The sequence below is a fragment of the Anomaloglossus baeobatrachus genome, chromosome 6 (assembly GCF_048569485.1).
Source record: "Anomaloglossus baeobatrachus isolate aAnoBae1 chromosome 6, aAnoBae1.hap1, whole genome shotgun sequence".
Classification (NCBI taxonomy): Eukaryota; Metazoa; Chordata; class Amphibia; order Anura; family Aromobatidae; genus Anomaloglossus; species Anomaloglossus baeobatrachus.
Genome location: NC_134358.1, coordinates 85,945,770 through 85,961,969, shown reverse-complemented (window position 1 = coordinate 85,961,969; position 16,200 = coordinate 85,945,770). Strand labels below are relative to the sequence as shown.

At 43.4% G+C, this 16,200-nt stretch overlaps 1 protein-coding gene across 2 annotated transcripts in view; it reads right to left on the bottom strand.

Moving 5' to 3' along the window:
• Positions 1-16,200, bottom strand: part of NIPAL2 (NIPA like domain containing 2) — a 215,031-nt gene that overhangs the window by 83,706 nt on the left and 115,125 nt on the right. For both annotated transcript variants that reach the window (XM_075316247.1, XM_075316248.1), the window contains exon 5: positions 12,759-12,880. In XM_075316247.1, the coding sequence (XP_075172362.1) occupies positions 12,759-12,880 (122 nt within the window). The remainder of the gene's footprint in view (positions 1-12,758; positions 12,881-16,200) is intronic.

Here is a 16,200-nt window from a genome sequence, read left to right as displayed (position 1 = left end):
TTGTCCACTACTAGACAACCACCATTTAATAAAATAAAAAATAATAGACTTACTTCCTGGGCCATCAACACTCTTCCAGTGTCAGCGATGTGTCTCCTGATGGTCATGTGACTGCTGTAGTTAATCCGTGACTGTTGATCGTCTGCAGCCTTTACCATTCTGCTCATTAGCTGCAGCCTTTCAAGCTGATCAGTGGCTGACGATTATTATGTCACATGTCAGCCAATGTCTTATGAGCGTTCGTAGACACAGCTCTCACATCTGACTTGCGCAGTCCTTTTGGGATGTAGGTGTATGGTTTTTTTTTCTTTTGGCTTCTTTAGCTGTCAATAAGCGATTATTCAACCCCATAACTGGCTGGCACCCTTGTCTCGCCATGCCACATGGCCTGATTTTACTATATCTGACCATAGTTAAATGCCAGGTTTTTGTAAAAAAAAAAAAAGAAATCGTAGCGAGAAGAATAATTTCAGAACTTTTTCCACCTTTAACACTTTTAGGATATGGCGATTTTTCATTTTCGTGCTTTAGTTTTTTTCCTTCTTTTTATTCTTAGGTCCACAACTTTTTTTATTTTTCTGATGGCTTGTGTTTTGCAGGGTGAGTTGTTGTCACGCATAGAATAGGATAAGCCCATGTGCACATCGTGACCGCTGCATACAGACCTACGATTGTGTGGCGCACTACAAAAAACACTGCAACCAAAAGGGGGAACACCGAGGACACTATAACAAAGGTGGACCCTGGCGCTAGGGAGGGGGAAGATGGGACACCTCGTGTACTCACCTGCAGCTGTACCCTGTACTCCTAGACAGCCCTATACAGGTTCTGCAACTGTCGCTGAGCAGGATACCTGAAACCCTAGGAAAGCCCTGCAGTTACCCTGGCTAGTGAGCTGGCAGGTGACTATTACTAGACCCATCTCTGCACTAATACAACACAAGGGAAAGGTAGACACACGAGGGAAAAGGATACAATACAAACTCCATGGCTGCATTCAGACTACAAGACAGCAGACAGAAGGGCACAGGTCAGTACCCTATCAGCTCCTTTCACCAGAGTAGAATGAATGAACAGCAATGGATGCGCCACTATATAAAGTTGAGGGACATGGCAACTAAGCAGTTACTCCTGACATGGACTGCTGGAAAGCTGCTGACAACAAAACTAACATTAACCCTTCATACACCAACGGAAAGAAACACATTTAATATTAAGAGTGTGAGAATGAGACTCAGGCCCTGACCCTGTCACAGGTCTCTATATGAAGAGAAACCACCGTCACAGCTGTATTTTTCAATGACACCATTCATTTTATCTTATAACGTACAGGAAAACAGCAAAAAAAAAATCCAAGTGTGAAGAAAGAACAAAGAAACCGCAATTGTGCAAGGAGGAATAACAGAAGAACAATACGGAGTTCTAAGGCATTAAGCTACAGAACGGCTATTTTATCGGGGATAGAAATTATTCATAGTGGAGAACCTTTGGTACATTGTAAATTAAATACGGCAGCAATGTATACTAGGGGAATAGAACATAGCTGTATATCACAGGTTTTATAATCAGCTCATACATACCCAGGAAACTTTATTTTAAATTGCGCTGTTTATTTTCACTGACGGAGTAAACATAGCGAGCAGATGGTTATAAAATATCGCACATCATTAACTTAGGGATGACATTAATTGTCGTTATAAAAATGAATTTATAAAGCATGCAGAGCGGCGACATGCTCGAAATCCTCCACTTACTCCATTAATTGGAAGCCTGTGACACTCTTAGTGCCAGGGGTGTACCTTGGTTATACAGTTTCTCGGAGTATAAGCAGTGACATTTGAACAGGATAGATAGGATAACAGAGTGACTGCCGTCCTGATAAGAAGATAAATCAATATGAGAGGTGTAGGGAAGAGGACGGCACAGATTACTAGCATAGCGCCGATGAGCTGATGCAGACACTAATTGATGTCAATCAGCTGTCGGTGCAGGGAATGGTAATGAAAATTACTTAGTAATGCAAAATGTGGTAATATTCTCCGAAGGCAATGCTAAATCTGTGCTGGAAAAATATAATAAACTGCTTAAAAGTTTTATACTGTAGAACTTTTTATGAGCAACCAATCCAGAATCCTGTATTTGCCGGATTAGTAGTAAAATGCCCAATGTAGTAGCAATTTTAGGGATGTGTAAGGGTATGTTCACCTTGGGAGATGGCCGGTATGTATCACAGAGTCCCCTGGCATCTAAACCTGGAATGTCTACTCTGGTACCATAGTACTGTGAGCTTTGTTAAGGAGTTCAGGGGCCAGGTTTACGAATAGCTGGGTAGATGGGTGGTTCTGGCTATCCACATACCTCTATCAAAGGGTGTGTCTCATATGTTTTAATGAGACTGTTTGTTTGGGACAAATCAGTCTGCGTGAAGAAGTTGCCACACTTCCTGATGGAGGAGTGGTGCACTGGCCAGAGTGAGAGTGTGTGCACTGACAGGAGTCAGTGTATGGAAGGACCAAACCTCCTAAAGGTAAACGGACTTGAAACCCATGGGTGAATACTTGCTGGAGTCAGTGAATGGCAGCTGATAGCTCCACTGGGATACTTGAGGAAGGTATCTGAACCTGTGCGGGCATACCTGTAAGGTAATGGACTATAATACTGTGTGTATGTGCCTTTAAGCTGGAATAGGCTTTGTATGTTATATTCCTGGAGAGGCTTATAGGATGCTCATGAACCTGCCAGACTTTTTAAATAAATTGTGTTTCCTGTGTGCTACCTCGCATCGCAAGCAAAGTGAGTAACCCCATCACATTCAGTGAGTGCACTGTCACAACCTTTAAACACAATTTACAATTTTTATAAAAAGGTGCAGGCTACATGAAAAATTAAGGGGGCATTTCAGACTAATGATAATAATGACCTTAGAATAGCTAATCAGTATAAGATTGGTGGGTGACTAACACCTACAGCCCTAGCCCTCAGCGATCATAACTGGGTACTGCAGCTCAGCTGCTATTCACTTACACAATCTGCATTGCAGTACCACAGAATGGCCATTACACAGTGTACGGCACTGTGGCGTTCTGGCTCGGTACACTGTGTACATCCTGCCACCACCAGAACTGCAAATAGCTGATTGACGGGGTACCAGTTGTCAGACACCCACCAATGTGATATTGAGTACCTATCCTAGGTAATGGTCATTATTATTATAAGCCTGGAAAAGTAATTTTATAAATACTTTACATTGCATTATTTATCTTGCATTGATTCTTATTACAGGCTACTTTATAATCCAGAGCCACAGTCACACTTCTACAGATTGCTTTGGGAAAGGGTCAACAAGCTCGTCATCTCTAACTGGTAAGAGGTTAAAGGGTTTTTTTGTCCCTGTTTAATGAAAAAGTTGAAAAAGTTTGGAAGCCATAATTAATGCCCAGTATTGACATCTGTTACCCTTAGACTACATTGGTATCCATCTAAGAGCTTTTCATGACTTCTTACTTCCTACCTTCTAAAGATCGCCGTCCTCCGTCCCAGGCCCATGTGAATGACGCATCTTACGTCATCCACACGGAGGCCGCCATTGCACTCCTGCGCATGCACACTTCTCTCTGCCCTGCTGAGGGCAAAGTACTGTAATGTTCAGGTGCTGGGAAAGGTCAAAGAACTCCAGCGCATGTGCGCTAAAATAATCAGATCTGCACTCAGCATGGCAGAGAGAAGTGCGCCTGCGCAGGAGCGCAATGGAGGCCTCTTTGTGGATGACATAGAACGTGTCATCTACGCAGAGCTGGGAATTAGGACGGCGATCGCAAGAAGAAAGGAGGTGCCGGATCGATACTAGCAACACCCATCGGACCAGACCATCCTACAGGTGAGTGTTATAAGAGCTGTTTTTTTATGAATTACAGATCGGCCTAGGCTTTTATATACAGTATTCTGGAATGTTGTATAGAAAAAAAGGGCTTACTGGTGGTGGTCATAGACTATAGAGAAAAAACCTGATAACAGGTTCCCTTTAAACAGATATTATTATAGCCTATGGGTGATTCTTGACACTGTTAGGCACCTCCCCACAAGCATGATCACCTGCAGAATCCATTGTTAACTCCTTAAGGACCTACTTATTTTTCATTATTGCACTTTCATTTTGCCTCCCCTTCTTCCACATGTGATTATGGCAATACCAAATTATTTTATTATTGTTGTATTTTTTTTTCATATTTGAATTGTTTAAAATACATTTTTAGTTCATGTCATCATTTCTTAGACCCTTTAACTACAGTTTTTAATTATACCATTTTGGAGTACATACAATGTATGCTTTTTATTGTATTTTTGGAGAGGGGGGCGTTAATGGCGATCAATAATTTTTTATCAGGTTAGGCCATGAAAATACCAATCACTTTTTTTTTATTTTTTTTATTTATTTTTTTTACAGGGGTGTTATAAACTTTTTGCTAGTTTTAACACTTTCCCTAAGGGGACTTGAATCTGCGATCACTTTATCGCCTACTTAATACACTAATATATATATATATATATATATATATATATATATATATATATATATATATATATATTACTGTATAATACTATAGTACTTAGGGTACTGTAAATTTAGGCTCTTCTGTGACATCTAGCCATGGTTTCACATGAGCCATCAGTAGGCCTCCATGAGCCGTGGCAATTGATCACCACCTTGTGATTGAGTCACGGAAGTGAGAGGCGATGGCCGACAGAAGAAGTGCCGGACAATATTTCAAAGCCTTTACATGCTACGGTGTCTTTTAAGAGGTTAAACTGATCCGATTACCTCAGTTGCTCTTAGATGTTGGCTGTGTAACACGCCCGGCACCCAATCTGCTTTTTATTTTTTACGGTGCCCCACAAAATAGAATAGTCTACTTTACTATTCCAGAACTTCTTTGCCAACTACTGGTATATAATGACCAGTCCGAGGTGAGAAGTACACCGATTTGGCTTCCATTGGACAATGCAGTCCTATGGACATGATATGAGCGTTGATCGGAGAGGTTTCTACACACAAACAATATAAACAGAATCCAACTAAGCTCTTATGATGCAATAAATGAGTTTGTTTTCAGATTACAATGTCTCATGTCAATACTACACCTCAAAAAGATGCAAATCACTAGAGCAAAATCTATGCATATACTGAGACATCGGGGCATGCTGGGAGATTTTAGTTCCAAAACCTCAAAAACTATAACATATAGGTGTAACGCAGGACCATGGTTGCACTTTTCAACCCTCAGCAATCACAAGCAGTTAAAAGGAATCTGTCATCACGTTTTTCACATCTAATCTGAGAGCAGCATGTAGAAACAGAGACCCTGATTCCAGCGATGTGTCACTTAGGCCTAAGACACACGGCATGAAAATCGGACCGAGTGGAATGCGATAAAGCATCGCATTCCACTCGGACCAATATTAGCCTGTGTGCTAGCACCCATGAGCGATTATTTTCTCGGCCCCAATCGGACCGAGAAAACAATTGCAGCATGCTGCGATTTTAATGTGAGACTCTTTCTCTCGCACCCATTCAAGTCTATGGGGCGAGGGAAAGATCGCACTGTACTCACGGTACACCAGTGTAATACGAGTGCAGGGCGAGAATAGCAATAGCCGGCAACGGAGGAGAGAGGGAGATAAATCCCTGCCTCCCCTCCTCAGTGCCGGCCCGCCCCCGCAGCTGAGGTCCGATTGCATGATCGGACCTCAGTCGCAGTGACACTCCCATGACACTTGGCTCCTGCTGTACTGCCAGTGAGAGCCGACTCTCATGCAAGGATCGCATTAGTCCCCATTTGGCCCCGGCCTTACTGGGCTGCTTGGTGTAGTTTTGATAAAATCACTGTTTTAACAACAGGAGCTCATCATAAGAGGACTAGTAAATCTGCTGCCATGTAGTCCTCCATATTCATGAGCTCTTTATAACCCCGCCCCCACCACTGATTGGCAGCTTTCACAGTGTACACAGAAAGCTGCCAGTCAGCAGTGGGAGCGGGGTTATTACAGACCTCAACATTCAGGGAACTGGTAGATCTTCCACAAATAAATCAGCGATTTTAATCAAAAATACAGAAAGCTGCCCAGTAAGAGATACATTACTGGAATCAGAGTCTCTGTTTCTACAACATGCTGCTCTTAGGTGGGTACGCAAAAACTGATGACAAATTCCCTTTAATTATGCACTTAGTTCGTCAAATCTGAAGAAAAGCAAAGGATTTGCAGTTCTGTGTGTAAATTTAAGCGGTGCAAATAACTAACCCCCTTAGACGAGCTGATCCAGAAGGTTAATTAAAATATATCGTGCAGCAGAGTGGCTCAGTGGTTAGCACTGCAGTCCTGCAGCGCTGGGGTCCTGGGTTCAAATCCCACCAAGGACAACATCTCCAAGGAGTTTGTATGTTCTCCCCGTGTTTGTGCGGGTTTCCTCCGGGTTCTCCGGTTTCTTCCCACACTCCCATACTGATAGGGAATGTAGATTGTGAGTCCCAATGGGGACAGTGATGATGATGTCTGTTAAGTACTAAGGAATTAATGGCACTATATAAGTGAATAAAACATAAATAAATAAAAGCAGCGTGTTATCTGCGCCCGTCGCCGCGTTACACCGGACGATGCGCTGCCAATTATGATGAACTTTAATCTGGTTTAAGAATCATTGCAAAAAAGCGTTTTGTTGTACGTTGTGTGGACAAAGCAGTAATCACGAATGAGCTTTGCTACAAATGTGCATTCCCCAATTATTGACTTGACTAAATGGGTCAGAATTTTCTGTTTGTTTTAAAGTACATGAGGGGAATTTTCATTCTATGCTTTGCTATTGGCTCTATAATTTCTGGAATAAACTCTGGATTATCACATGTGACCTATACACCACATGGTTTTAAAGCGAATCCGTCAGCAGGTCTTTGCTCCCCCATCAGAGAGCAGCATAATGTGGAGACAGAGAACCTGATTCCAGCGATGTCACTTACTGAGCTGTTTGCTGTCATATTGATAAAATCCGTGTTTTCTCTGCTGCAGATCTAGCAGTTATACAGAGCTCATGAATATGCTGGACTACCTGCAGCACACCAAGTAGTCCTGTAATGATAATCTACTGCTGATTCAGGGGCGTAACTGCCACGGTCGCAGAGATCGCCATTGCGATCTGGCCCAGGAGGTTAGGGACCCGTGGCCGCCCGGCAGATCAGCAGCCAGCTCCTTTCTGTGAGAGGTGCTGCGCTGTTCTGCCACAGACCACGCGGCCGCTATATGACCCGCTCGCCACCGCTGACACTGGGCCCCCTTGCCTGGTGTCAGCGGCAGCGGGCCCCCGTCATCGCACACTACTATGATACTGCATAGAGCGGCCGGCGCCGCTCTATGCATCATTATTCTTCCCCCGTGCCTGCGCGGTGACGTCACTCCTGTGCGACTGCTGTGTGTGGGGAGAGCACAGAGCGCAGGAGGACGCCAACCGGAGCAGTGGGGGAACGAGGACAGAAGTGAAGACAAGCAGCAGTGAAACAAGTAGAGGTGAGGACAGAGCAGCGGTGGAAGGAGAAGAGAGGTGAGTACTTGTTTTTTTATTTTTTTATAAATCAGTGAGTACACGGGGAAGCTGGCTGCAGGACCCTTAAGGCCTTGGTGGGTGGGGGGAATGGGGGGGCTGACTCCATGACTCATGGAGGCCCTGGGGTCTGGCTGCATGGCACAAGGAGGCCCATGGGGGGGCTGGCTGCATGACAAATGGAGGTCCTGGGGGGGCTGGTTGCATGATACATGGAGGTCCTGGGGGGCTAGCTGCATGATACATGGAAGCCCTGGGGGGGCTAGCTGCATGATACATGGAAGCCCTGGGGGGGCTAGCTGCATGATACATGGAAGCCCTGGGGGGGCTAGCTGCATGATACATGGAAGCCCTGGGGGGGCTGGTTGCATGATACATGGAGGTCTATGGGGATACATAATACAGGGAGATCTATGAGGCTGCATAATAAACATGAAGGACACCTTATACATGGACTGTAGGGGTGCATTATGCATGGAGGTGTATGGGGCTGCATAATACAATATGAAGGTTTATAGGGCTGCATTATAATACATATAGGACTATAGGGGCTACATTATAATACAGTGCCTACAAGTAGTATTCAACCCCCTGCAGATTTAGCAGGTTTACACATTCGGAATTAACTTGGCATTGTGACATTTGGACTGTAGATCAGCCTGGAAGTGTGAAATGCACTGCAGCAAAAAAGAATGTTATTTCTTTTTTTTTATTTTTTTTTTTAAATTGTGAAAAGTTTATTCAGAGGGTCATTTATTATTCAACCCCTCAAACCACAAAAATTCTGTTTGGTTCCCCTAAAGTATTAAGAAGTATTTCAGGCACAAAGAACAATGAGCTTCACATGTTTGGATTAATTATCTCTTTTTCCAGCCTTTTCTGACTAATTAAAACCCTCCCCAAACTTGTGAACAGCACTCATACATGGTCAACATGGGAAAGACAAAGGAGCATTCCAAGGCCATCAGAGACAAGATCGTGGAGGGTCACAAGGCTGGCAAGGGGCACAAAACCCTTTCCAAGGAGTTGGGCCTACCTGTCTCCACTGTTGGAAGCATCATCCGGAAGTGGAAGGCTTATGGAACTACTGTTAGCCTTCCACGGCCTGGACAGCCTTTGAAAGTTTCCACCCGTGCCGAGGCCAGGCTTGTCCGAAGAGACAAGTCTAACCCAAGGACAACAAGGAAGGAGCTCCGGGAAGATCTCATGGCAGTGGGGACATTGGTTTCAGTCAATACCATAAGTAACGTACTCCACCGCAATGGTCTCCGTTCCAGACGAGCCCGTAAGGTACCTTTACTTTCAAAGCATCATGTCAAGGCTCGTCTACAGTTTGCTCATGATCACTTGGAGGACTCTTAGACAGACTGGTTCAAGGTTCTCTGGTCTGATGAGACCAAGATCGAGATTTTTGGTGCCAACCACACACGTGACGTTTGGAGACTGGATGGCACTGCATACGACCCCAAGAATACCATCCCTACAGTCAAGCATGGTGGTGGCAGCATCATGCTGTGGGGCTGTTTCTCAGCCAAGGGGCCTGGCCATCTGGTCCGCATCCATGGGAAGATGGATAGCACGGCCTACCTGGAGATTTTGGCCAAGAACCTCCGCTCCTCCATCAAGGATCTTAAGATGGGTCGTCATTTCATCTTCCAACAAGACAACGACCCAAAGCACACAGCCAAGAAAACCAAGGCCTAGTTCAAGAGGGAAAAAATCAAGGTGTTGCAGTGGCCTAGTCAGTCTCCTGACCTTAACCCAATTGAAAACTTGTGGAAGGAGCTCAAGATTAAAGTCCACATGAGACACCCAAAGAACCTAGATAACTTGGAGAAGATCTGCATGGAGGAGTGGGCCAAGATAACTCCAGAGACCTGTGCCGGCCTGATCAGGTCTTATAAAAGACGATTATTAGCTGTAATTGCAAACAAGGGTTATTCCACAAAATATTAAACCTAGGGGTTGAATAATAATTGACCCACACTTTTATGTTGAAAATGTATTAAAATTTAACTGAGCAACATAACTTGTTGGTTTGTAAGATTTATGCATCTGTTAATAAATCCTGCTCTTGTTTGAAGTTTGCAGGCTCTAACTTATTTGCATCTTATCAAACCTGCTAAATCTGCAGGGGGTTGAAGACTACTTGTAGGCACTGTATATGGAGGACTATAGAGGCTACCTTATACATGGACTATGGGGTACGTTATAAAACATGGAGGACTATGTGGTGCTGTATAATATATGGAGAACTATGGGGTGAATTATAATACATGGAGAATTATGGGAAATTCATTATAATAATTGGAGGGCTATGAGGGCAACTTTATACATGGAGGACTATGGAGGGTGCATTATAATATATGGAGGACTATGTAGTCAAGTATAATATATGGTGAACTATGGGGTGAATTATAATACAGTTAGGTCCAGAAATATTTGGACAGTGACACAAGTTTTGTTATTTTAGCTGTTTACAAAAACATGTTCAGAAATACAATTATATATATATATAATATGGGCTGAAAGTGCACACTCCCAGCTGCAATATGAGAGTTTTCACATCCAAATCGGAGAAAGGGTTTAGGAATCATAGCTCTGTAATGCATAGCCTCCTCTTTTTCAAGGGACCAAAAGTAATTGGACAAGGGACTCTAAGGGCTGCAATTAACTCTGAAGGCATCTCCCTCGTTAACCTGTAATCAATGAAGTAGTTAAAAGGTCTGGGGTTGATTACAGGTGTGTGGTTTTGCATTTGGAAGCTGTTGCTGTGACCAGACAACATGCGGTCTAAGGAACTCTCAATTGAGGTGAAGCAGAACATCCTGAGGCTGAAAAAAAAAGAAAAAATCCATCAGAGAGATAGCAGACATGCTTGGAGTAGCAAAATTAACAGTCGGGTACATTCTGAGAAAAAAGGAATTGACTGGTGAGCTTGGGAACTCAAAAAGGCCTGGGCGTCCACGGATGACAACAGTGGTGGATGATCGCCGCATACTTTCTTTGGTGAAGAAGAACCCGTTCACAACATCAACTGAAGTCCAGAACACTCTCAGTGAAGTAGGTGTATCTGTCTCTAAGTCAACAGTAAAGAGAAGACTCCATGAAAGTAAATACAAAGGGTTCACATCTAGATGCAAACCATTCATCAATTCCAAAAATAGACAGGCCAGAGTTAAATTTGCTGAAAACCACCTCATGAAGCCAGCTCAGTTCTGGAAAAGTATTCTATGGACAGATGAGACCAAGATCAGCCTGTACCAGAATGATGGGAAGAAAAAAGTTTGGAGAAGAAAGGGAACGGCACATGATCCAAGGCACACCACATCCTCTGTAAAACATGGTGGAGGCAACGTGATGGCATGGGCATGCATGGCTTTCAATGGCACTGGGTCACTTGTGTTTATTGATGACATAACAGCAGACAAGAGTAGCCGGATGAATTCTGAAGTGTACCAGGATATACTTTCAGCCCAGATTCAGCCAAATGCCGCAAAGTTGATTGGACGGCGCTTCATAGTACAGATGGACAATGACCCCAAGCATACAGCCAAAGCTACCCAGGAGTTCATGAGTGCAAAAAAGTGGAACATTCTGCAATGGCCAAGTCAATCACCAGATCTTAACCCAATTGAGCATGGATTTCACTTGCTCAAATCCAGACTTAAGACGGAAAGACCCACAAACAAGCAAGACCTGAAGGCTGCGGCTGTAAAGGCCTGGCAAAGCATTAAGAAGGAGGAAACCCAGCGTTTGGTGATGTCCATGGGTTCCAGACTTAAGGCAGTGATTGCCTCCAAAGGATTTGCAACAAAATATTGAAACTAAAATTTTTTTTTGGGGTTTGGTTTATTTGTCCAATTACTTTTGACCTCCTAAAATGTGGAGTGTTTGTAAAGAAATGTGTACAATTCCTACAATTTCTATCAGATATTTTTGTTCAAACCTTCAAATTAAACGTTACAATCTGCACTTGAATTCTGTTGTAGAGATTTCATTTCAAATCCAATGTGGTGGCATGCAGAGCCCAACTCGCGAAAATTGTGTCACTGTCCAAATATTTCTGGACCTAACTGTACATGGAGAACTATGGGAATTGAAAGGCATTATAATACATGGAGGACTATGGAGATGCATTCTAATATATGAAGGGTTATGTGGGACCCTTTATACTATATGGAAGGCTATGTGGGGGCCATTTTAGTATTTGGAGAACTATATACAAGGGGGGACAAAGATACAAGCAGGGGATGGGAACGTTTTGTGCTGAGGGAAAAAGACTCTTTCCCTCAGCACCCAGCTTTCCCATGCTCTGATATGGGAAAGCTGGGTGCTGAGGGAAAGATGTATAGCAGAGCATGGGAAAGCTGGGTGCCAAGGACAAGATGGATATCAGAACATGGGAAAGCAGGGTGCTGATAGAGGGATGTCAGATCATGGGAAACATGGGTGCTGTGGGTAAAAGCCAAGTGTCCGCGTCATTATCCTGTACCCCAAGTGTCAGTGTCATTTTCCCGTACCCTAAAGGCCCCGTCACACACAGAGATGAATCTTTGGCAGATCTGTGGTTGCAGTGAAATCATGGACATATTGTTCCATTTGTACACCGCAACAAACCTGGCACTGATTGTCCACAATTTCACTGCAACCACAGATCTGCCGCAGATTTATCTCTGTGTGTGACAGGGCCTTAAGTGTTGGTGTACGTGGAGGGGAGGCCCCAGTCCAAATCTTGCACCAGGGCCCATCAAACTCTAGTTACGCCACGGTGTTGATTAATCAGTGATTTTATCAAAGCTACACTAAGCAGCTCAGTAAGTGACATCACTGGAATCAGGATCTCTGCCCCTACATTATGCTGCTCTCAGATTAGGTGGCAAAAACCTGGCGACAGATTCCCTTTAACAAAAATTCACTGAAATTCAAAACGGTCTGCAAGAAAGACAATGTTAAATTTGGAAATACGTCACTTGCTATAAACGCTAAGTTTTTCATTTTTTTGGCATGTACACCCCTTCAATAGTTATGAGATACAGTAAAATTTGCAACCCGTATCTCTATATGATTCTTAGGTCACTTCTTCAATAAGGGCAGATATTCAGAATCTAGTGAAATAAAATCCTATTAGGCCGAGATGACCCCATTTGTGTCCAACTCCAACACTTACCAAATACAACAAGAACTGCCAGCTTACAAAATACCGCTCCACTTTCAGTGCTGTAATATCTTGAGATACATTCGGAGAAAAGGTTACCAGAAGATACGTGCCCGTGACAGCCAACGTGCCACCTGCAAAACAAATAACACCCATAACTACAGGACCTTATGGGGGGAAAAAAATAGAACGGTGACATTTAATGGTCCTTTATCTGATAAGTATTACAATGCAAAGTCTCCTGGGTTAAGGCTAATAATAAAGAATGATCAAGTGATTATATCATAATAAAACAAAATGCCAAACTAGACACAAGACAGTTATAAAACACACTTATAATAAAAAAAAGGAGCATTTCCAGCTGCAAACATAAATCACAGTGTCTCAACATGAAATCCTATCACACTAATGACCAGAACAGCCGACGAGCCAGGACGCACACCACTAGTGGATGATAGAAGAATAGGAATTTATATTAAACACATAATGAATTTATATTAAACTCATAAATTCAATATAAAAAGGCTTACAGGGCATGTTATCAGAAAATTAACTATTGTTTAAACCAGTTTTCCAGTTGTGTGTGATAAGTATATTTTCTTTGGGGTGAGAGGGGGGGGGGGGGGGGGAAAATCGCAAAATGTTTTTTTTTTCTTCAATATCTTAATCTGTATTAATAAAAAAAAAATGCAATTTTCACTCTGGTCATAGCGGCTATTTTAGACTCAAGTGTTCCTTACAGAAGACTTTTCAGCGGTCTCATTATCATTAGTTATGAACGAGCACTACCAGGCTCGAGTGCTCGGTACTCATAACGAGTATTTGGACGCTAGGACAGGAGCAACTCGAGCTTTTTCATATAAGACTTTTTGTGTCATCCTGTATATAGAGTGTCTTGCGAAAGTATTCGCCCCCCCTTTGAATTTTTCAACCTTTTCCCACATTTCAGGCATCAAACATAAAGATATAAATTTTAATGTTATGGTGAAGAATCAACAACAAGTGGGACACAATTGTGAAGGTGAACAAAAGTTATTGCTTATATTAAGCTTTTTAAAAAAATAAATAACTGAAAAGTGGGGTGTGAAATATTATTCGTACCCTTTACTTTTAGTGCAGCAAACTCACTCCAGAAGTTCATTGAGGATCTCTGAATGATCCAATGTTGTCCTAAACGACTGATGATGATAAATATAATCTACCTGTGTGTAATCAAGTCTCCGTATAAATAAATCTGCTCTGTGATAGTCTAAATGTTCTGTTTAAAGCACAGATAGCATCATGAAGACCAAGGAACACAACAGGCAGGTCCCTGATACTGTTGTGGAGAAGTTTAAAGCAGGATTTGGTTACAAAAAGATTTTCAAAACTTTAAACATCCCAAGGAGCACTGTGCAAGCGCTCATATTGAAATGGAAGGAGCATCATACCACTGCAAATCTACCAAGACCCGACTGTCCATCCAAACTTTCATCTCAAACAAGGAGAAGACTGATCAGAGATGCAGCCAAGAGGCCCATGATCACTCTGTATGCACTGCAGAGATCTACAGCTGAGGTGGGAGAGTCTGTCCATAGGACAATAATCAGTCGTACATTGTACAAATCTGGGCTTTATGGAAGAGTGGCAAGAAGAAAGCCATTTCTCAAAGATATCCATAAAAAATGTTGTTTAAAGTTTGCCACAAGCCACATGGGAGACACCAAACATGTGGAAGAAGGTGCTCTGGTCAGATTAAACCAAAAATCGAACTATTTGGGCACAATGCCAAACGATATGTTTGGCGTAAAAGCAACACTGCTCATCACCCTGAACACACCATCCCCACAGTCAAACATGGCGGTGGCAGCCTCATGATTTGGGTCTGCTTTTATTCAGCAGGGACAGGGAAGATGGTTAAAATTGATGGGAAGATGGATGGAGTGAAATACAGAAGCATTCTTGAAAAACATCTGTTGGAGTCTGCAAAAGACCTGAGACTGGGACGGAGATTTGTCTTCCAACAAGACAATGATCCCAAACATAAAGCAAATCTACAATGTAATGGTTCACAAATAAACATATCCAGGTGTTAGAACGGCCAAGTCAAAGTCCAGACCTGAATCCAATTGAGAATCTGTGGAAAGAGCTGAAAACTGCTGTTCACAAACGCTCTCCATCCAACCTCATTCAGCTCCAGCTGTTTACAAAGGAGGAATGGGCAAGAATTTCAGTCTCTCGATGTGCAAAACTGATAGACACATACCCCAAGCGACTTGCAGCTGTAATCGCAGCAAAAGGTGGCGCTACAAAGTATTAACTTAAAGGGGACTAATAATATTGCACTCTTCAATTTTCAGTTTATTATTTTTTTTACAAAAGTTTAAAATAAACAATAAATTTCGTTCAACTTCACAATTGTGTCCCACTTGTTGCTGATTCTTCACCATAACATTAACATTTTTATCTTTATGTTTGAAGCCTGAAATGTGGGAAAAGGTTGAAAAATTTAAGGGGGCCGAATACTTTCGCAAGGCACTGTATTTATTTTTTCACTATAGTGTTGGATTGACAAAGGTCAGAATAGACAACATGTCATGTGTTTGACACGTGAGCCACAAATTAAAGATACTCTTTTCACTGCCATTTTGTGCTGGATTCTTCTTAGATATTTTTACAGGAGTATATATGCAGTGCCCCATGGAGCAGGTGGCTAACCTACTCATTGCCGGGCAGTCGCGGGTCGGGTCAGGCAATGTCACAGGTGGCCTTGCCCGGTTCAATTGCCCCGAGGCGTGCAGTAAATGAAGTGGAAGCGGGGGTGATGGGGAAAGTTTGTTGTGATGCCACCTGTGGTACGCGGCCAGGGAGTGGCCACCACTGCAGAATTCCTCACCGAGGCGGATGTTATGGCAGCCGGGATGGTGTTGCTCCCCACAGGCGGAGCGTCCCTGGGTGGATGACGAAGGGTATGGCAGTCCCTTGGGAGAGCCGGAGCGCGGCGCGACAACGTCGCTAATCAGAGTCTGAGTCAGCAACTGTGGTTCCAGGTTCTTTTAATCACTGATTTCAAGCTGCACCCAGGTGCTGGTCTCTGCCGTCGTGGGCTCCGGTAAATCCCAAGCAAGTAAGGGGCCACCACCGGTGTTTGAAGAGAAAAAGAGAGCGAGAGAGTGTCCTTTTCCTAGGAAGTCCCCCTCAGCGGTTAGGTACCCGGGCTGAGCTCCTGCTCCAAGCCCAGGGCCTAGTAAAGTCCAAGAGTTCCAGAACTGTCTTGTCAGAATTATGGTCCCGACTCGTCTGTCTGTAAGAGTGTGTTGCGCCTACCACTACACCCAATGGTGCCCGTCCCCTGGCAGTTGCCCTAGCGACTGGAAAGTCCCATGACCCTATATGGCCACCCCCCATCTGCCCCAAGACAGCTCTCCAGTGGGAAGCACCTGACTGTATGTGAGATGAAATATGGTGACACCGA